This window comes from Phasianus colchicus, chromosome 2, assembly GCF_987193195.1.
Source record: "Phasianus colchicus chromosome 2, bPhaCol1.hap1.1, whole genome shotgun sequence".
Lineage (NCBI taxonomy): Eukaryota > Metazoa > Chordata > Aves > Galliformes > Phasianidae > Phasianus > Phasianus colchicus.
This window is the reverse complement of record NC_143437.1, coordinates 107,326,985-107,348,908: the sequence shown is the minus strand read 5'-3', so window position 1 is coordinate 107,348,908 and position 21,924 is coordinate 107,326,985. Positions and strand designations below refer to the sequence as shown.

The 21,924-nt window shown below is 47.8% G+C and overlaps 1 protein-coding gene across 3 annotated transcripts; it reads right to left on the bottom strand.

The window, feature by feature from the left end:
- Nucleotides 1-314: 314 nt before the first annotated feature.
- Nucleotides 315-21,910, bottom strand: GATA4 (GATA binding protein 4). 3 transcript variants are annotated; one of them, XM_031603804.2, is made up of 7 exons: nt 21,824-21,906; nt 21,089-21,330; nt 4,119-4,288; nt 3,041-3,166; nt 2,106-2,193; nt 1,702-1,844; nt 315-624 (listed from the first exon to the last, which is right to left on the bottom strand). In XM_031603804.2, exons 2-7 carry the CDS (start codon nt 21,183-21,185, stop codon nt 442-444), a joined length of 807 nt encoding a protein of 268 aa, XP_031459664.1. In that variant the 5' UTR covers nt 21,186-21,330; nt 21,824-21,906; the 3' UTR covers nt 315-441. The 3 variants fall into 3 exon arrangements, with proteins under 3 accessions (XP_031459664.1, XP_031459662.2, XP_031459663.2); XM_031603802.2 differs by having other exon boundaries at nt 21,089-21,910; XM_031603803.2 differs by having other exon boundaries at nt 4,119-4,285; nt 21,089-21,909.
- Nucleotides 21,911-21,924: the final 14 nt, after the last annotated feature.

The window sequence follows — 21,924 nt, the reverse complement described above, 5'->3', positions numbered from 1 at the left end:
TCACTGAAATGGGGTAATGATGATGGCATTCCCTCTGGTCAGGAAACAAATGGATGGTGACAGGAGAAAAAGATGTGTATGTGCCACCATTGTCTAAGTCTCAAATGGCAAATGTTTTTAAATAGACAACCCCCCACAAAAAAAAATATGTTCATTTTTGTGTTTCTGGCTATTTCTTAGAAGGTGGTGGCAATCAAATAAAAGGAAACTTGTTTGAAGGGAGGAAAAAGGTTTCAAATCCATTAGTTACTTTGAGATTTGAGTCTTCTTGGTTTGTTTTGTAAGAGCTCTCCTACACTTCACCTCTTTACCTCTTTGTTGGAACATCTCACCATGGCAGGAGAGCAGGGGAGGAGGGAAACAACATTGACATGATTATTACGTGGCATCTTCTTCATCTCTCCAGTGGATCAGCCTCAAGTCTATGAGTGGAAGACCAGTTTATGCAGTTATGATGTCCCCATGGTTTTCAGCTAAGACCAGGCTGTTCCAGGAGTCCTGTTTGGAGCTGGTTTGTGGAGACTGGCTGATGGCTGACTGGTAAGCCTGCGGGGAAAGCTTCAGGGCTGAAATTGCAGGATGAATTGAAGATCCATGTCCAGACATGGCAGAGACCGAGAATGCCTGCAGAAGAAGAAAAACCTTGTAAAAAAAAAAAAAAGCTTCAAATAATAGAGGAGCCCTTCATGTGGGGCAGTAACATGTCTGAGGATTTGCCATAGATTGCCATAGCTTATGTGTGATGCTTTGGGCAGACTCTCCTTCTTGTTCTAGACCCTGCCTTTTACTAGTATTGCATAGGGGACAAATTATTCTCTTCTAAATGCCATAAGTGATCATTTTACCACCCAAGATTTGAGGATTCATTGGCCTTGGGTGTTCCTAGTTCACAAATGCCCTCCTGTGGATTGCAAACCTTGCTGCAAAGGGCTGCAGGTGCAGGGTCAGTCCAGCCCAACATACCTTTTTCTCCATGCTTATTTCTTTTTAAATACTGCTGTTCCTCATATGAACCCAAGAGGAGAGCAACTATCATTTACCACTTCTATTTTTTCAGTTGTGCTGCACTGCGGGGGATCCTTAACCAAGGCATAATTATTAAACCCACAGAAGGCTCACAAAGATCAGCTTCCAGATCTGGGTGTTGCTCAGAAGGATGCTCACCATGCATGGATGCAGTGCTGTTCCTAAGACATCTAGTGGTGGATAAGGTGAAGAGCACCCACTGTACCCTGCAGCTCTGCCATCCTGCTGCCTTGATTTACCTTTGCAGGGACTGGGTTAGATTAGGGCAATGTGAGTACATTTCTCAATGCACATCCAGCCAGTGGAGATAAGCTAGAGTCCTACTGCCAAGATTTTCTTGTTCAGGACGAATCAAGTCATACAAAGAGAATGGATATTTTTATTGTGGTGTGACTTATGCAGCTGCCCAGCTGAAAGAAATCTCCCATTTTCAACAGGGCTACTACAACTTTTTGTCCATTCAGAACTTCTGCATATCTTTGAGCATCCACATTGTGCTGTAAACATGGTACACAAGCCATGTGTATTTTTGCCCCATCCCAGATTTCCTACTGTGAACTTCTAGATCCCAGCATTGAAAAGAAGCAACCTCTTAGTATAGAGAAGGTTTTTAAGATGTTCTTCTCCCCTTATCTACCACTCTCAGTTCCATCTCTGTCCCACTGCCCTCAGTACCTGAGAAATTGGGCTGGGGTGCCCATAATGAGATGAGAGCCCTGGTTCTGTTTTTATGGGGCGCATTTCCTCAGTGGTTGTGGCACTGCTGCTGCTACTTGTGGAGCTCGTGGTTGGAGTAAGACTCTCACTGCTGGATGGACCTGTGGGAAAGCAGATGGTAAATTGGACTTTTCCCAAGGGCCTTTCACTTCAAAGCACTCAAAGTTACTGTAGGTTGAAAAAAAAAAAAAAAAAAAAAGTAGCAGAAAGGCCTTTGTTACTGCTGAAATTCATTCCAACGTTCCCCATTTTTTGAAGAATCAGCCCATTTTGTTGTTGGGTGTCTGAATCATACAGCATAAATCCAAGTGGTCGATGGCACGTGTGTACACACATAATTAGCACTCCTTTTTAGTGCTTACCTGCTGGCGTCTTTGTTTTGTTAAGGTTCTTCGGCTTACGCTTCCTTGTCTGAATGCCCTCTTTTCTCATTGCTAATGGCCTTGGAACCTGTGAACCCAGATATACAAGAGCATTGGTTTCTGTACATCCATACAGTCACTTAAGAGATGACTCCAGCTCTACCTCATCAGCTCCACAAAACCCGGCTGATTTAATTGAAAGCAACAACAAAATGGAGCCCAAAGCCACTGGTCTGCATTGCTGTATGAAGAGAGATGTCAAAGCTACAAAGTGTGCTTCTGAATGGGAATAGATGGGCTTTTTTACAGCATAGATATTGAGTGATTTTTTTACTTTCCTGTTGAACTTGGAGATGAAGATGTCTTTCTGGCCAATGCCTATTTACGGAAAGCTACCCAATCTGTATGGGGAAATCTCCCTTAGGAACTGATCCCACTGAGCTCGCCAACCTCATAGTCAGAAACATACTGGGATTTCTAGGAAGAATTTGTTGGGTTAGGTGGCTTCCCCTCATCTATCTTGTCTTCCAGCTTTGGACTATCGCTCATGAATACACTTCCATCTGTTCTGAAGCAGGAAAACCTTGAGAGCATGGAAGTGAATAAAAAAACCCTAGCAGTAGCAACGGGAATCAGAATGGGTCTTGCTTCTGTAAACACCAAGGTGTTGGAGGACTCTGTCTCTGCCACTTTGGGTCCGTTGCCACTGACTGGTGGGAGAAGGGCTGGAGATTCACATCCTGACGTTCTGCTTGCCTCGGACTCCAACAGGACTATTCTAGATATATCAGACACTCCCTGTATGCACAAAGTCCCCACTGGTAGGCATTTCACTAAAGTGCATTTATGTAGGGAAGAATGTGGACCTAATTTGCGGGTCACCTTTGTGTTCTGGACACCCTCCCCATAAGAGTAAAAAGGAATAAAGGTTTTACCCCATGGAGCTTCATGTAGAGCCCACAGGCATTGCAGACAGGCTCTCCCTCGGCATTTCTGCGCCAGAGTGTGGTTGTGGTCGTGTGGCAGTTGGCACAAGAGAGGCCGACGCGACGGGAAGCCGACTGTGAGAGAAAATAGAGGGAAAAAATACACATCAGCCCTCTGGCAGCATCTCGGATCCCAGCGAGTTTGCTCCAGGTCACAGAATTACAGAATCATAGAAGACCCAGTGCTGGAAGGGCAGCACCTACAAGGAACATCCAGTCCAACTCATCACCAGCTTGGCTCAGCCCATGGCTGGAAGGGCTTTTCACCAGAGGGCGCTGGGTGGCCGTGAGTGGTGGCTGTGCTCAAACCACAAGTGTGATTTTAGGCACTTGCAGGGAATGGCTGGGTTCGAGCAGAATCAGTTTTGTGCTATGTGAAGTGCAGGGCAGGCTTAGGATGAAGCCACATGGAAGATGAGTCTCTGAGGGAAGGCTTGCTGGCTCACTGCTGCCTGGGGACTGTGACCCCCATGTCCCTGGGGCATAGATGCCCTTCCCAAAACTCCCCTCCAAAGCAGGCTGGCATGGGCAGAATATCAACACCAAAATATTCCCATTCCCCATGAATGTCCCATCCCGAGCCCACAGTCTTTGGGATGATGACTTGCCCCAGAAGCTCTGCTTTAGCTTGTCCAATTACAGCAGGAAACAGGGTGTCCAGAAAAGATGTCTGACCACCATGAAGTGAGAGCACAGTTAGTTCGAACAGTACAATATCTTAGATCAATATCTCATCAAACAGAATGTAATTTTGCTGAGTTTGGAAAACTGGACCAAACTCAGCTATGTTAGGCACATGGAGACCACAGAATGGAAATATCCCTGACATCACCACCTAGCTGTCACCTTTTTATCACAGAATCATTTGAGTTGGAAGAGATGCTTAAAGGCCATCTGTCCCACTCCATGCACTTAACAGGGACACCCACAGCTCCATCAGTGCTTGGAGCCCCATCCAGCCTGACCTTGGCTGTCTCCATCCTTGCACACAGCCTTATCCCGCATACGCCGTGTGCTGCTGACTTACCAGCCTCCTCTGAGGTTTGAACAAGGGCCGGTTGATGCCGTTCATCTTGTGGTAGAGCCCACAGGCGTTGCAGAGGTAGTGCCCTGTGCCATCTCTCCTCCAGAGCGGGGTGGACATGGCCCCACAGTTGACACATTCTCGCCCCTCTGAATAATCATCAAAAAATTCTGCTGCCATGATGGGAGAGAAAGGAAAATGTTTGGTTAGTTAAGCAACTGTACGTGAATTTTTTTTTGCTCTGGTTCTCAATATTTGAACCCAGCAGTGATGTTTAAAGAAATCACCAGAAATCAGAGTCTATAAAGTGCAAGAAACAGCTTTCCTTCCACAGGGAAGCCAACAAAATTATTGGGAAGAGAATCCCCTTTCCCTGTCGTAGTGTTGGCTGGAAGGCTTCTGTGGCAGCAGGGATGTGCTGGGACACGGATACAAGGAGACAGAAATAGAAACCTTCCCTTCTGCTCTGACGTTATCCAATTTTCAAAACTGGACATAGCCAGGGCAAACAGATTGGGGCAGGCAAACGGCTGTGTTTACAGTCCAGACAAATTGCCTGTGACCATGGAAAAACACAAGCCTGGACTCACAGAAGAGAACTGCCCAGGCATCCCTCATTGGAGATCAAGCAAGTGTGGGCAGAGAGAATCTTGTCTGTGCTTCTTACAGCTCTGCTCCTTACTCAGCCCCTCTGCAGAATTGCTGTAGAGAGCCAAGGAAAAGAGATGTTCTCATGCCTTTGCCCTATTAGCACAAGAAGCAGCTCCTGAACAGAGGTGTCACAGATTTGGATGCAAATCTCCATCCTGGTGCATTCACTCACCACAGTCCAGGTTCACCCTCCACCGTGCCTCAGCTGTGGCTGTGACATGATGGTAAGGATGACTGCCCAAGGATGGGGCAGCCCCATCCTTCTGGCTGCGACTGGTCCTTGCCATCTGCAGACTGCTGCAGAGCTCAGGGCACCTCAACAATGTCACCACTTGGGAAGACAGCTCAACCTCGTGTACAAAGCCCTCTAGAAGCCAAACCTCAATCAGCCCAACACACTTCACCTAATAAAATACAAGCACAGAATGTAGCTACGTGCAGTTGGCAAGGCCCTTGAAAATGCGTGTTGCTGCTGGTGATCCCACTTGAAGAATATCAGCTATTGAGATCAGGCTGGGGAGGGTATTTATTCTGGAAAATGAGGTTACAAACCCATTCCTGCCTCTGGATTTCCTATCCACCCAGACACAGCAACCAAGGCATACACATGTCCTGCTACCAGCAGCAGAAACGAAGGCGAGATAAGAAATTGATTGGAGAGAAGAAGAAAAGAACAAATAGCAGCAAAAGGCTCCATCGCTTGGTGTAGACTGGGAGTAAACCAGGCTGCTGAAAAAGCATGGTTCTAAAATACTGCATCACACAGGAGACTTTTGGAGGATGGCAAAAGCTTTGCACTGAGACCTGTAACCACCACATACCAGTATAGCATTAACTCACAGCATGCTGGTACCAACACTGCTATACACTGTGCTTGCCCCCCTGCTGCCTGTACAGGAATCTCCTTTCTGCTGGAAGTCTGTTCCCCAAACAACAAACCAACAGAATTGGATTTCTTGCAGATCTATGTCTCGGTCGCATGTGGATTCTCTGCCAGTAGTGTTACATTCAAACATCAGCCATGTTTTCTCCTGCTCTACAAACTTTTTTTGGAAGATCAGTAGAAAACTATATTTCTATAAAGAATCATAGAATCATAGAATGGCCTGGGTTGAAAACGACCACACTGCTCATCCAGTTCCAACCCCCTGCTATGTGCAGGTCGCCAACCAGCAGACCAGGCTGCCCAGAGCCACATCCAGCCTGGCCTTGAATGCCTGCAGGGATGGGGCATCCACAACCTCCTTGGGCAACCAAAGGATTAAACAATGGCTGAGGTGGGAGCGGTAACCAGACATGGAGAAGGATTCATATGAGCTTAGTTTTCTCTAGAAAACCAGGCTAAAAATGGCAAGACGGCATTGGGGAAATGCTAGAAGACAGGAAAAGGTGTACCTAAGGGGCTCAGAACCAGAACCTTATTTCCTTTGAGCAATGCTGGTGTTTTAGGAAAGATGGGAATCCCTCCAGGTGTTTTTTGTACATGTGGACTCAGTGATGCTACAACCATAATGCCTCACTTTCCCCTTTAAAATCATCACTGAGTCACAGCCAAAATCCAGATCAAATAAACTTCCTTTGAAAAAAGGAGGAATTGTAAGAGTTGGTCAGGAAGGAACTCATTTCCTTGAAAAATTTCAAGAAAGGAAAACATTTCACCGTTTTTTTTTTTTTTTCATCTTAGAAATTTCTGAGATTTTGGATTAATCATTTCCCCCTCTTCCCAAAAAAAGCGACTTTATTTTCAGAGTAATTTTCATCTTGTGAGAAAATCCTTTCCTCTTTAAAACGAGGTCAGCTAGAGTCATTGACACAATCCAGGGAGAACTGGGCATAGCAGGGGTAGTCCAAAGACAACAGTTAAAACCCTTGGCTGATAATTACAAAATGTCATCTTTCTTGGAGAATTTTATGCTAGAAAACCAAAATCTGAACGTTTTTAATCAAAGCAAGAAAAAGGCAAACACTTTGGAAATGTCAAGAGCTGGACTAGCCCTTGGTTAGGATAGCATAAATATGATTTTCCACTCTCAGCTGCAGACAAAGGTGAGCCTTGTGAAACGCTAATAAATAGGAATAACCAGAGATGGAGAAGGAGCAGACTTTGTTCCCAGGTCACGCTGAGGCTCCACGCAATGGGTGGCTATCCTTAATGACAGCCTCATGGGGAGATAGCAGATGGGTGCGTCCTCTGCATGCAGCAGCCAGCGCTGAGTCAGAAGATGACATCTGTGGAGTGCATTAATGCCATTCCTAGAGTCGTGTCAGGCCTCCTTGACTTCAGCAAGTCTCACCTGGAGGAGAAAAAGCCTCTCTTTCTTCAAGACGTGCTTGGTGATGACAAGTTCCTCTCAGCAGGGATGTTCTCTAGAAGGATGTGTCTTGGAAACTACTCAAGATTGGCTCAGAGAAGACAATGCAGGCTTAGTGAGCACCTTTCGGAGAATAAAAGGGTAACATATTTTGGCACCAATGGAGAAAAGGCAAGAGACTAGATTGTTTCCTAAAAGAGATGCTCTAATTTCACAGCATCACTAAATTCAGGGCTGAAGCTGTGAAGGGGAGTCTTCTGAACTGGTCCTGTGTGTGGGTCTGTAAAATAATAAGTTGACCTTACCAGCAGTAACCCACGCAGTTTGACGTGGCCAGACATCCAAGGCATAGGAAACCCAAACACTCAAAACAGCTGCTCATCTATGAAGATATGGGCAATGGTCCTTGCCTGCCTCCCTCCCTCAGGGGCATAAGTGGGAAGAAGGACCCCTTCCCATGCATGGGTTCTCTTGAGAAGGCCACAGCATCTCCAAGGTCCTCACTGAGACAAGGCCATTCCTAGTGCTCTGAGCCCACAATAACAGGAGCCATCTTCATAGGCTTCCTTTGGACCCTCTAATAGTTTTATGTCTTTCTTAAATCATGGCATCCAAATCTGCACCCAGTTTGGGGCACGCTTGCTGATTGCTTCATTTGCCCTTTGTTATAAATAACAGGGCTTAAGGCCTGGCAGACTGGAGGCTCCTCATGAGAAGCAGCAATGTGTTTTCTTGGCTGCTGCGTTGGGGCTGGAGCTCTAAATCCTGGCATTATGGGATCCCCTGACACTTATTCGTTCCCTCACCTTGTACTAGCAGCCGAGAAAGGAAACGTTTATTCAGGCAGCAAATTGCCTGAACGGCTCCCAGAGGGACCTGAACAATGGAATGGAAGGAAAGGCTCCCCCAGTTGCACTCAGGGCAACGATTTCCGTTTCGTGGTGCAGGAGCCACTGCCTGATAATGGAGATTTATGGGCCCGTCCGGTGACTTCTATAATAGCCTTTCTGCTAAGAGGTCCTCCTCAAAAGATTTAGTCCCCCTCCCAAAGCCACGTGTGGAGCAGGGTTAAGGAAAGGATAACATTTGCCAGTTTGGCTAGGAAAGAAACAGTCCCGTGGTTGGAACAGCCTCCTTTGCCACGTGTGCTAGAAAGTCTCGTGTTCCTCTTCGAAGGCTCAGCTCCCGGAGTGACTTTGCCCAACCCTTATCTTAGATTATATCGGTCTTGTGATCATGATCTTTTTTATGGGTTGGATCCCTAATGCTAACCTAATGCTAACGGCTTTCTATTTTAATGCTTTATCAAACCCTGCCCTTGGTCCATGAAGGAGCTGCTCAAATGAGAGCAGATCACAGAACCATGCTAAATGAGCCAGCTTGTGGAATGGGTGGGTTTGGTCCTGGCCGGGTCCCAGTCACCAGCTTACAACAAATCTTCTTCCCCTCACACCTACTGTTTATGAAGGCTGCAAGGTCCCCAGGGCAGGAAATGTCACTTGCGTGTTGCACAACAGTCTTCTAATCTTGGGTGAGGTCTTGAGCACGCTAATGGCAGAAATACTTTCCACAATGGGACATTTTATCCCTAAGGACCTGGGAGCAACTCTTTAAGTGGGGCAGTGAGGGCTATTAGGGAAAAAGCATTCATGCATATGGCCCTTAGTCACTGGGAGTGGTTTTTTACATCCACCGCCAGGTCCACAGAGAGCAACCAGTGAGGGCAACGCAGGGCTAGAGGAGAAAACAGATCAGAGATGCTAGGCAGCCCACATTTACAGGCACTATTGCCAGCATGGCTGGGGCATGACAGCATCTCCCGCCACAAAGGACACGGCCTGCTTGAAATCTGAGTACTTCTGCCTTCCCAGAAAGAGAATCAGATGCTCTCACACAACCAAGAAGATCAAGAGGAGGCTGCCCAAGGCTTGAGTCTAAAGAGAGCTTGCACATCCCTCACACTGGATCCTTTGACCATCTCTCCCAACCCCAACTGTGCCAGTGTACCCATCCCAGACCTTCTGACTGTGAGACAGGGCTTTTCTTTAACAACCTTAAATTTCACATCCTTGCAGAAATCACCTTCAGCAGGTGAATCCAAACGATCAGTACACAAAGGAATAAAACAGTAGAAGCACCTCTGGTGGAGAGATTTTGACTCCTCCAGAACCAACAGCCAGTTTGTAAGTTTTTGTTCCCAAACCAGCCTCCAGGAGGAGACAAAGAGCCTTCCTAGCACACATTTAGGTCAGACCTGCAGGAGAAGCAGCAACAAGGTCGTCTCCTTTCTTCTGCCCTCCAGCCCCTTCCTGCCCCCAACCCTCTCTATTTGCCAGGGAGAAAGAGACTTCCATTAATATAGCACTGGAGTTTTGTTTACAGCTGGAGGGATATTTAATATCAACATTTCTCCCAGCAGAAGTGTCTTCTCAAGCCAGTGAAGCAACTCAGCAAAAGAGAAGCTGTCCTTCAAACACAGCCAGGCACTTAGAGGCTCTAAACAGAGCCTGAGAGCAGTTTTCCCTGCAGAGAAGCGGTTTCCTAAAACAATTTGTTATGATAAGAGGTGAGAGCCACATTTCTGTGTATACAGAATCCCAAATGGACTCCTGGGGGCACTGGCAGCTGAGGCACAGGACATTGGGCACTCGGACACATGGACACCCTGGGCTCTGAGAAGGTCCCAAGCCACCAGCACTTTCTGATTCAAGGGACAGCCACAACAGCATGGTAGAGAGAAATGGGATTTACCCATTCCTGTCTGTTGAGGATAATTTGTCCTAAATCCCAGAACAGTTTCCATCAAAAAAAGTGACATTGTGGAAGTCCTTCCTACAGTTTTACCCTTTTGAGGTGCTTTTAATCAGTGTTTTGCTGCAGCTGTTGGAGCTGAAAGTCGCATCTCTTAAATGGGTTGAGAGTCTCCCATGAATTGCATGGGACTCCAGGAGTTGAAGCTTTATGTGCTAAAGAAAACCACCAGAAACATTCTGCTTAGATCACAGCTGTTAAAACTGCTTCTTGTTCCAGTACTCTGTCTGAGCAGGGCTAGACTGGGAAGGAAAACAGCAGCAGAAAACAAGGAGAGACAAAAGCAGAAGAAATAGGGAATTACTATAAATAAAAGAGCCCACATTTATGCCTGAAAGAGATCTGCAGCCAAGAGAAAGCTGTCAGTGGGTCTTTCCCTTTTCTATGGGGGCATCATCAGCTTGGCATGCAGATGGGGAACAGAAAGCCCTTGTGTTTTATTAGCCAGTGGAGCTGAGCATGGTTCTTTAAAAACAGATTCTGCCCATTGGCTTTTTCTCCCCCTTCCTATTCTCTGTCTGATTCCCCTCTAGCAGGTTTGGGGAAAGATCTGTGCAAACTTATCCACTATTTTAGAGACAAATGGGACCCAGATATGTGGTTGGCAGGGAGACAGCAGGATAATGTCTGCCTAAGAGTACCCATCAGTGAGCCAGTTGCTGCTGGGAGTGCAGTTCCCCACTCACTTGTGAGCTGTGTTAACAGCTGACATCACCTGTGGGTTGCTGATCTGCAGAGAATGGTGGAAGGGGAGAACTCCCCACCATGAACTGGCTGCTTAGACTAAGCAGCATTACCCCTGCAAGCCCAAGGACCCCACTCCATTGCATAGGAAGCTTCCAACCTACAATCTGGCTGAGCCACACGCCACTTTTGAAAAGGCAAAATGCATTTCCCCTTTGCTTTGTGAAACACCAGAGCGAGACTCTTCCTGCACAACTGTTCCCAGGCCAAATGTTTCATGTCAAGGCAAAGGGAACATCGTGTCCCTCCTCTGCAAAGCTCCCTGCTCTGCCTGCGGTGAGCCAAGGTCTATGGCACAGAGCTTTGCCAACAGCCAAGCATATTCCTTTCCTTCGTGGATATGTTTTCCCCAATTTGAAGGACAGTAGAGGTAGAAGCAGCCAAAGGACCAGCTGAAATCATGTGCTAGAGGGATATGAGGGGAAGGTTGGTCAAATCCTGTGCCTGGAGTTGGGTTCAGCCTTGGCTTTGCAATAAGCTTCCCTTGATCAAGTCATCTCCTTGCAACACTGATCTTCCCTACTGTGAAGGAACAAAGGCTCTTCCATGCCCCACTGTGTGTCCACTGCAAGGGCGAGTGGAGAACAACTAAAGCACTGCTCCAGGAATGTCTCAGCATATGGTTTTGGAAAGGAGTAAGAGGTGGTGCTGGAGGCTGGACAAGCTGGTTTCTTGGAAAAGCACTCCAGCATCACCAGGTCTCAAACTCTCAAGACTAAATATCGTACCAGAGCTGCATGAGGCATACACACACTGAAGCACCATGGCTCAAATCCAAAAGACACAGCCTGCTGCCCAGGAGAAAGTGCAAACGCTCCTGATGATGTAGGGTCCTGTGTCTGCACATGGGCTAGAGGTTTAGCAAACACTCCTTGTGCTACATTAGAGTAAGGCCATCCTTTTCCCGTGTCCAGTGGGAAGACCACTCACTAATGCACTCACGCATGCAAGACGAAGGCTATTTTGATGACAGACAGGCTGGACACGTGTTAGATCACAGCCACCTCAGCACCCTACTTGAGCACAACCCTATACAACAGGGGCAATAAGCAGACCCATTTGTTCCCCCCATCCATCCCTACCTGCTTACTCCTGCCTCATCAGCAGCTGCTGGCACCGCCAAGCACAAATCCATCCATCACATCCTGCAAAAAGCTTACCCCAAAAGAGTGCAGCAAAAGCTGTTGTGTTCAGAGAACTCGCTGGCTGCCCCTTCAGTGACAACTTGTGCTGATGGCAAAGGCATTCACAAGTGAGCTCCAAGGTCTGCTTTCTTTTGCTGGGATGCAGACCTGATCCCACCCACCAAGGTGACCTCCCCTTTCTTCATCCTACTTACAGTTTTTACACTTGTAAATATCTGGGGCTCTTCTGATAAACAGGAGATTCCTCTGCTTATCGACTGTCCAAATATTTTTTAACAAATCTCAGATTAGCATGGAGAGCTCATGGATGGGGTCGGTTTGGCAGCAGGGACCTGGAAATGGTCTTTCTCTCAGTAGACAAAGAAAAATCAGCCAGTGCTTTCCTCCTTGAAATACATCCCATCTCCAAATAAGAGCCTTAGCAGAGGCTCTACTTTGCTGACTGCAGGGGAAGGGATGATGGTGGAAAAATGTAGAGCATCAGAGCCAAGGAAAACTTTGGATTTCTAATGCATCTGGTTCATCTTCCAGCGTGACACAGCCTTCATGTGCCTTTGGGTGCTGTAGCCCAACAGATTGAGCTGAAAGTCCTTAAGCCACTGGAACCCAATGCTCTGTTGTCATGCATCTACTGCAGCATCTGTTGATGGTAGCCATCTAACTGTCTATAGAAATGACCTGAGCGGACTAAAGCCAGAACCAGTTCTGGGCCCAGGAAACTGATCCTATTTAGGGTCATGACAAAGAAGTATTAGGGAGAAGTTATATGCATATATGCTGGCAACAGGCAAACTCAATAGTGGCAGAAGACACAAGGGACAAACTGGGCATTAGGATAAAAGTTTCATTAGGAGGTGAGTTGGATAACCAGAGAGGTGAGAGCATTTTTACCCCTGGGCATTTCCAAGGCTAATCAAGACAAAGCCAGAGCTAATGCAGATCTCAGCCAACGAAGGTGGTGGCCCTCCTTTGGGCAGGTTGGATTTGGACATCTCCAGGCATCCCTTGCAACCTGCAGTTCTGCCGTGCTGCCACTCCAGAAAGTCATTTTTTAGATTTTATTTGTACAGAGTGGTGCAAATCAGTCAGCACTTGGACTAGATGATCTTAATGGCCTTTTCCAACCTTAATGATTCTACGATTCTATGTAGGATATTTATCTGAGTCAATCTTGCTTGTAAGAATAAAATTAGTTGTATTATTATTATTGTATGCATATTATATATGCATGTTTGTATGTATGCACATACAAGCATGTATAGACATATCCATTCATATAGATATACTATATCCTAAAGAATGCTGCTTTAGCAAGCAGGGAGCATTGCTAATCAGTTCTCCTTGCTTTTGTTATTAGAATTATTATTCTATGGCTATACAGAACATAACTATATGTAGTATTAGATATATATACTACATATACACAAATATAATGCATACACACATATATAAATGTGTATATATATAAATGCATATCTTGTATGCTATAAAATATGTATATACCATGTATAGTAATAGATGGACTACAGAGGCTATATGTTGCTTGATATGTCAGAGCCCCATGACAGTGTTAAATGTGATGTCTGTGTGCACACTGAGGCCCCCGCCCCATATTTTTAGCTCTCTCATTTGGACTTTGGGGCTCGGAGCCCAGATCATAGTCCCACTAGGGACATAGGACCCCCATAGGAAGACACCCAGCCACAAGCAGAGCCTTTGTCTACAGTTCCTGGCGTTACACAGGATGGTGGAGCTGTCTAATCCCTGTCCCTTCCCTTCTCCTGTTTGATGCCTTTCTGGATAGGAAGGCAGCTCAGAGCCAAGCGGGGCCATGGACAGAGTGATTCTGTGATAAAGTATCTGCAGAGGTCAGCTCAGCGCTCAGAATGTGCAGCCCAGGCAGGTACCCGACTTATCAGGGCAACATGCAACTTGCAGTTTTTTCTAACCCAATTGATTGGACTTTTTATCTAAAATAACAGGCATTGTAAGATAGGCGAAAGTTGAGATAAGGACCAAAATGGAGTAGTCTTGAATCAGATCAGCTTGGGGACAGGTTCAAACTCCCACACCTGTCCCGGAGGAATCAATGAAAGTTTCTTGGCATCGTCCACTCGTTTTGAAACGCTGCTCGAGTGGAGTGAACTTTGAGACCGCGGCGTTTATTCTGTGATTATAATTAACCTGCTCACTCGTTGTTATTGATCGCGTGTGAAGGGAGGTGACAGAGTCTGACGGGATGTTGGAAATAGAAATGGCTGCGGAGGGGGCGAGGGGCACGCAGGCTGCCCGTCCTCTGGGAGGGGACAAAAGGAAGGACTGAATATAGGAAACTCATGCAGAAAAACCTCAGTTGTGCCCGGAATCCAGGGCACAAGGGCGCCCTGGGCAGCCCGATTCAGTGGTTGGCAGCCCTGCCTGTGGCAGGGGGTTGAAACTGGATAATCCTTCCAACCCAAGCTATTCCATCTATGATTCTATGATCCTCCCAGCCCAGGAGACCACGAGGAGAAGACACCCCCCATCAGCTGCAGCACCCAGCGTGTCCCAGCTCAGCAGCCTTCCCAGCAGCCAGCCCTGTGGCCAGCAAGCCCTTCTCAAATCCACTGTAGACACCTGGAGCCGAATGGGTGGTTCAGAGGAGCCCTGATGGCTGGGGCTCACTTCCTTGCTGCTCTTATTTACAGTTCCAGCACTTTGAGTCCTGAATGTTAAATGACGGCGGCTCCTTGGCTTACGAACCCAACAGCTTGGCTTGCAAACTAATGTATGCATTTTTTGTTTCTTCTGGAGTGTGAGCGCACAGGAATTAAGGTTTTCCAGCTTTCCTGTTGCCCCCAGATCTGCCTCTTTCCCTTCTTGGAAAAGCAGAGCCTTGTGCATAATCAGAGAATAGTGGAATCATTTGAGCTGGAAGGGACCTTTAAAAGCCATCTGGTCCAACTGCCTGCAATGAACAGGGACACCTACAGCTAGATAATAATAACACGGCTCCAGAAGATGGAGGCAGGATTCCTCCTGAGATGCTCCCAGCAGACACACACCTCATCCCCAGGGATTAGGAGACATTTCCAGACAGGGCTTTTGTGATCCCAGAGTCAGAAGCAGCCGGTACCAGGAGGGAAGAGTTCAGCCCCACGCACCCCTGCTCCAGCTGCCCCTTCCCCACCGATGGAAAACTCACTTTCCCTGGCTTTCTATGAATTATTTTTTTTCCCTCCTTCAGAAACAAGCTGAATTTCCGATTCCCTCCCAAGGCTGTGGAGCCCAGCTGGCTCTGATAAGAAGCTCGCCAGGTCGTGAAAAATAAAAATAAACCAGAAAACCCCTTCGTGCTGCACCATGCAAACCCTGCGGACACTTTCCAAAAAGGAAAAAGAAAGTGCTGCTGGTTTATGGGAAGAAAAGCTTCAGGTCCCCGAGTTGTTTGTACAGGTCTGCACCTCTGCACCAGCACCTCTTTTGCTTTCAGATGGGGATGCTTTCAACTCAGAGCAGGCAAGGTGTTGTGGTGGTGTTGTTTTGTTTTCAATTTTTAAAATGTTTGCATTCCAGATGCAAATCCAAAAGGAAATTTGGTGCCAGTGATGAGCACAACACACCTCCTGAGAGCGGGCTGGGAATACCTGGATGGAGCCAGTGGGAAAACTGAAGCACTGGGCAGTGCACAGGGGCTGAGCGCTGGGGCAGGGTGCTCAGCTCACAGCACTTTCCTTATTTCAGTAGCAGAAAGACACAGTTTTGCCCCTCCTAGAGGGGCTATGGGTGATCAGAGCCACCAAAGAGAATTAACCAAAACCATCACTGTGCAGGACAACAACCAGGAAAAAGAAATATCACTAAGCACATCTTAGCACAAAAAAAAAAAAATCAGTTTTCACTTCCAGTTGGTGCTGCCCCAAACTTGGCTTTAAAACCCAGGTGCTGCCAACAGCAGAAGGAAGGCTGAGCCGTTTCAGCGCCGTTGACGGGGTCAGATCCCTGCTAGGCTCAGGAATCTCTGTCTGGGGGAGAGATCCCAACTCCTGTTTGTGCACAGAGAGAGAAATCTCAGCTGAATGCATGAGTTGGCTTTGCTCGGGCACACGGGAAATGCTGCAAACACAGCCCAGCCGCCGGGATCTCTCCTCCGCGCTCTGCTTTCCCAAAGCAAAACCCCCAAAACCTGAACACCCCCAGGAAAAAAAACCCATCCCTGCAACCACCTCACAGGAGATCTTACAAAGCGTGCACAGCACAGGGATTTCCAAAAGAGCCCTCCGTTCGCTCATCTCCCATTGCAAGAGGCAATGACGATGGAATTATTTTCGGCCGCTGTCACGCACATGTGAGCACCCGCGTCTGAGGACCTCACTGCTCAGGAATGGCAGATAATTGGCTTTAATTTGTCATTATGGATGTATTTACAGCTCGGACCGGTCACCGTGACCGATCATGTGAGGACAGCTCGTGGAAGATTGGAGGGGTTTAGAATTTCGCCGTGCTTCAGGACGGTAATAGGCAGCTCTAGGCATTGCTGGCCCAAGGGTTTGCTTCTTCCCTCACCCCCCCACATGAGCAAACCCCCCTCCAACATTATGTTGCAATTTAATGGTGTTATTTGGCGTCATTTGGGATGCACGTTCTCTCCTATTTCCCCGCTTATTTAAGCGGCGTCTTGCAGCCACACGCAAAAGGCAGATTTACACCTTCCTGCCAGACAGCCCGAAAGCAGCGGGAGCTCGGGACCCATCTGCAGGAGGAACAGCTGAATATTCCCCAGCCTCTGCATAACTACACACGTCCCTCGCACCCAGCAAGCCATCCTGATACAACTCGGCCTTCGGGTTTCAGCAGCGCGGCCGCATTGCCAACATCGGCGTGTCTGCCTCTGCCCCCAGCAGCCCCACGAGCCCCATCTCTGCAACCCATTTTGGTAAGCAAACGATACAAAAGGGCACGCCAGGCTTATAGATGTGGAAAGGAATTTGGGGATAAAATATCCAAAAAAAGAGGTCCGCTTGCAGCTCTTTTCCCAATCCACCCAAAGCTCAGCGGGTGCAAAAATTTCAATCCAGAGCCCTTCGCCAATGAGAAAGCATTGAAAGTTTGGAGTTTTCTACTTTAACAAAGTTCTTAACTCTTGGTTTTGTGTGCGTGTATGCTGAAAATTGCATTTTTTCACATCCCTATTCTCACAGCCCCACCACTGCCGACCTCCAGGCATGGATCTCTGCTCACCTCGCAGTGCTCCTGCTGCTTTTTCACCTGGCTTGGGATTTATTGCTGGTCCGTGCATTGCTGCAAAGGGAAGATTTTTCCAGGCCAATGTTACCAAGCTCTCTAAGTATCGCAACCATTGGGTTTTCCCGTTCAAAAAAGAAAAAAAGAAAGGGATATTTCTCCATTTGAGAGAAGCGAAGAGCACCTCTGCCGGCCGAGCCAAGGCTCCTCCATCATCAGAAGAGCACAGAAGCAATTCAGGTCCAATTCCCTCTGCTAAACACCCCCAGATAAACCCTCCTCTATTTCCAAGGATTTCATATTTTTCACCCCAGAATTGATGAAAATAAACGCGGAGAGAGGGAATGATGGGCTGTGCTCTGAGGAAATAAATCATTGCTTTTGCTACAGGGATAAAGACACACACTGAAATTTGTATTCAGAGAAGAAAAAAATAACGAATCCTGGTTTGATAAAGCATTAGAGTTGGAGCCATTTCCCATTGCCTTCAATTCCGCTGCTTTGCAAATATATATATATAAATATATATACAAAATCTATAATACATGATCTTATATGTAGCATGTACTGCACCACAGCTGCTCTATGCAACATGCCTGTTTTACTGTGCATCGTTTCCAATGATGGATCTACATCATTAATCTATTGTTGCCACTTTCTTTGCAGTTTTAAATATGTTGTTTGGAGATGCGTAGGGGATAAAGAAATGAATAGCATGCTCAAATCCTGCATCCCTATCCCTTAATTCTTTGGTTTTGCCCCCAAGTCCCAGACTGTGCTCTATGGCCACGGTGACAATTGTGGAGGGCTGTGATTGATCAGTTTGCTTTTAGAGGTGATTTTTTGCAAAGGGGAAAGAAGTTGAGGGAGAAAGCATCCCGGAATGCCTTCCTCAGCCCAAAGCCAAAGTGTTCAGAGCCGTGCCTTTGAGCAAAAACCAAACCCCATCCTTCCCACTGTTGCCCCGAGGCATCTGCGGGTAGGGCAGGGGGTGTCGCAAAAGCAATGAGTCACTGGAAATGCTGGCCTGGGGATGCTACCAGGCAAAGCTCTTCGCATCCCTATGGGAAAGTGTTAAGATCTGGTTCCCAATCTCCCAACAGCTCCGAAAAAACATTTTCCAACTGAGCACAGCGTCTGCTCGGAGCTTTGATCTTTGCAGTGCCTGGTTGGGGACTTGGCAAAAGATGGAATGAAATGCAAAGGGCCAGCAGCTGCCCTTCTCATGGTTCTGATGCCATGATTCAACAATTCTATGATTCTGTGACTCTGTGAGTCAATGATTCTATGATTCTGTGATCCTATGATTCTGCAGTTCTATGTTTCTATGATTCTACAATTCTACAATTCAGTGATTCTATGATCCTTTGACTCTACAGTTCTACGTTCCTATGATTCTACATCTCTACAATTCAACAATTCAATGATTATACCGTTCCGCTGTTCTACAATTCTTAGATTCTACAATTCTATAATTTGGTGATTCAGTGGTTCTGCAATTCTACAATTCTATGATCCCATGATAAATGCTCCCAAGCATGGCAGCAAAACTCAGCCTCCTCCGGACGCTGGAGCAAGAAGTGAAGAAAAATTTAAAAAAACAGCGAGAAGAAGAAATGGAGCAGCAAACAAACAAAAATCCCTTCTATTTTGCTTCCATTTTTCTTCTGTTTTGCAGAAGTTTGCACTGGCTGCAGTGAAAGAAATGTAATCAAATTGCAATGAAATTGCAGTGGGATGGGGAAGCAGCATCTGTCCGCCGTCCCCATGCTGCAAATTGCCTCAATCCACACTTGTCTCCGCCTGGCCAGAGGGAAGGGGCAAGCTGCCCTCCTGCATTGGTTTTGGGGTGGATTTCAGGGATTTTGGGGCAGTTGGGTGCAGCAGGAGGGGCACCTGGAGGGGTACTGCCCATGTCCCATCCCCACACCTGCAGCAAGTTCACGGCCTTGAGCTGCCAGCTCTGATCCTCCCTGCAAAGTAATGAAGTGCTCCCCAGACATACCTCCAGAAGCCCAACTGGGGCATCGTGGACATGCACCATTTTTATTTTTCCCTATATTTATTTATGCTTCCCAGACTGCTGTTTGATACCACAGAGCTGCTATGGCACCCCAAATCCTTCCTATTAGGGAAAAGCAAGAAAGCATTTCTTTTAGTATTGTTTTCTATCACCTTTGAGTACAGTTTCACTGAGCTTTTCCTGCAGCACTGCTTATCAGTGGGAAATAAATGCCGTTCCCAATTGCGTAGACTGCATGTCTGAGTCTGCAATTCCAACTACGTCTGCATGCGCTTGATCTTCATTAGTAATAATAATAATTAATATTATGGTATTGACAGACTGCTCTGCAATTAAAGCAGTCCAAGGGTGGCATTTTCCACTAAGCAAGGACCGGAGGAAAATGAAAGTGCTGCAAGGACCGCTTGGTTCAACAGAGCCTTGCGCCAAGGGTTATGTTTCCACCCAGAGATTGTGCGGAGAAAGAAATATCCTAAAGAAAGGCCAAGGAAGGAGCTTGGACCCCAAGCTGCCCACCAAGAAGCTGCCTTCCACGCCATCCCTATTTCTATCTGCACCCTGAATTTTGGGCAGCTTCATCCCATCGGCGCGGTGCAATGTGAGAGCTCGGCACAAAGCACGGGGAGGCCGCAGCCGAGGGGCAACAGCACAGAGCTCTGCTCAGCACAGGGCTTGGAACCCCCAAATCACCTGAAAGTTGCCCAGTGTTTCTGCAACTGCAAGTCTTCATGTTGATCACTTCATTTTCGTAAGTGTTCTTTATGGCTAAGAAGTCATTTGTGACTGCTGCATAAAGGCGGTATATTTTTTTCCCATGGGAAGAGATGCCACGGTAGTCAAATACAAATGCATAAATGATCCAATTCAATAGCTCATGGGTTTTTTGCACATCCACCATTGCACAGCTTCCCAAAATCCCTTCCCCAATGGCCTTCATCCCTTCTCTGCTCCCCATTTTAAGCAATCTCTTAGTGCTCGAAGAAATGCAAAAGGCATTGGCAAGGCCAAGCCTTCGCCGACACCCGACTTTCACTTTGATAACACCTAAAAATAATACAAAAGACTGAGAAAATCTCATGGGACGAGATCTCTAAAATGCAGGTTAAAAAGTGCAATCCTGAAATTTATCAGCCAATGAATGCGAGCTGTTCGCCTTTCGTTTTGTTAACTCCAAAGCTAACAGCAATAGCTCCACAACGAGACCGTGGGCAACAGAAGGAGATTTATAAGGGCAGTCCTTCGGCCCCACTCTTTTCTCCATTCCTCCTTTTACTCTATCCAAAATACGACAGCAGTATGTTAAGCCTTGTGGGGCGATTTCTTTGGTTTTAGGACAGGGCTGCTTATGGAAATTCGGGTGTCGACCGCAGACAGGGATCGGCTCAAGGGATCCCGGATGTGTTTTTGGCAATGGGGACTCTGAAATTCAATTCTGGGCCACCTGGGAGATCCCTAAAAAGCAAAACCGGGTGCCAGTGGCTGAAAGAACAAAAGTGGATATGTTTCTTCATCTCTATCACATTTTCTCAGCCAAGTTTTCCCCAAAACTACGAAGAGGACACAGCACAAAGCAGTCCAAGGGTGAGAGCTGAGATTCACATACTGAACTTCTCTTATGCATTCAGTCCCTAAATTTCCCCCTTCTGCACCAAAACCAAGCCCAGGAAGGGGCTGCCTGTGTGCTCCTGCAGACTGCAATGGGATGGCCCCAAAATGTTCACGGAGCTATTTGCAGAGCAAACCCTTCCACGGGAGCTCGGCACGTGATTTCTGGCCGCTCCAGGCCTACCTCCATTTAACTTTCACATTTTTTTCTTTTGGAATCGCATCCCTTGAGGACTTTTTGCAACCCCCCAATGGGTTGGGTTGCGTCCATCACAGCACAACCCATGGGGAAGCCCAAAATTTTGCATCTCCGGCGGAGATGCATTCAAAACCCTCCAGAGAGAAGGATGCGCGGATAAAGATCTGGGAGCACACGGAGTTGAAACCCTCCCTTCTCCCTTCTCCCTTTTCCTTTCTCCCTTCTCCCACCCCATCCCTGCCTCGGGGTGGTTTGCTCACCGATGTTGGCGTGCCGGGCGGCCGCGGGCGTCCCTCTGCTCTGCAGGTTGTGCAGCATGGGGCTGTCGAAGGGCGAAGAAGTCCAAGTGGTGGCCATTTCGGGGCTCACATACGCTGGATAAGGGCTGGAGTAGGAGCTGCCGAAGCCCCGGCTGTATTGCTCCCTCCCGTTAGCAGAAAGGCTCAAGGAGCTGCTGTAAGCCGCCGCGGCATCCCGCGATGAGGTGGAGGGGATGGGAGTGCTGGTGGAGAAGGAGAAGCGAGGTGACACGGGCGGGTGGGAAGATCCGGGGTTGTATGCGGCGCTTTCAGCTCCAGGTTGAGTCCAGATGGAGTGGCTGGAGACGGGGCTGGCTTGCTGGGAAGAGCCGCTGCTGGGCAGGTAGGGCAGGCTGGGCAGCATGGAGGGGACCCTGGTGGTGGGCACGTAGACGGGGGACGCGGCGGCAGCGCTGTGCATGAAGCCACCTGCCCCTTCGTAGGACGGGGGGCCAGGGTTCGCCGCCATGGCTAAGCTCTGGTACATCTCGCAGCGGGGCCCCCCAAACCCCAGATGGGTCTCCAAGTGCAATCCAGAGCAATGGTGAGCAGGCGAACAACCCCGATTCCCTTCTCCAGCGCTGGAGGCGGATGGAGCGGTGTTGCGTGGGTCCAACCTCGCAGCCCTGACCGAATTGTGGCCGGTGATGGGATTTTGTCCTTCGCCCACCCCTCCCCACCACCCACCTTCCCCACCTTCAGTCGGTCCCCAGCCAGCAGTCCCGGTCCCTTTAGCTCCTGCTTGGCCTTAGCTTCTCCCACCGGGATCCATCCATCGGCTCCCCCCCCTCAACAGT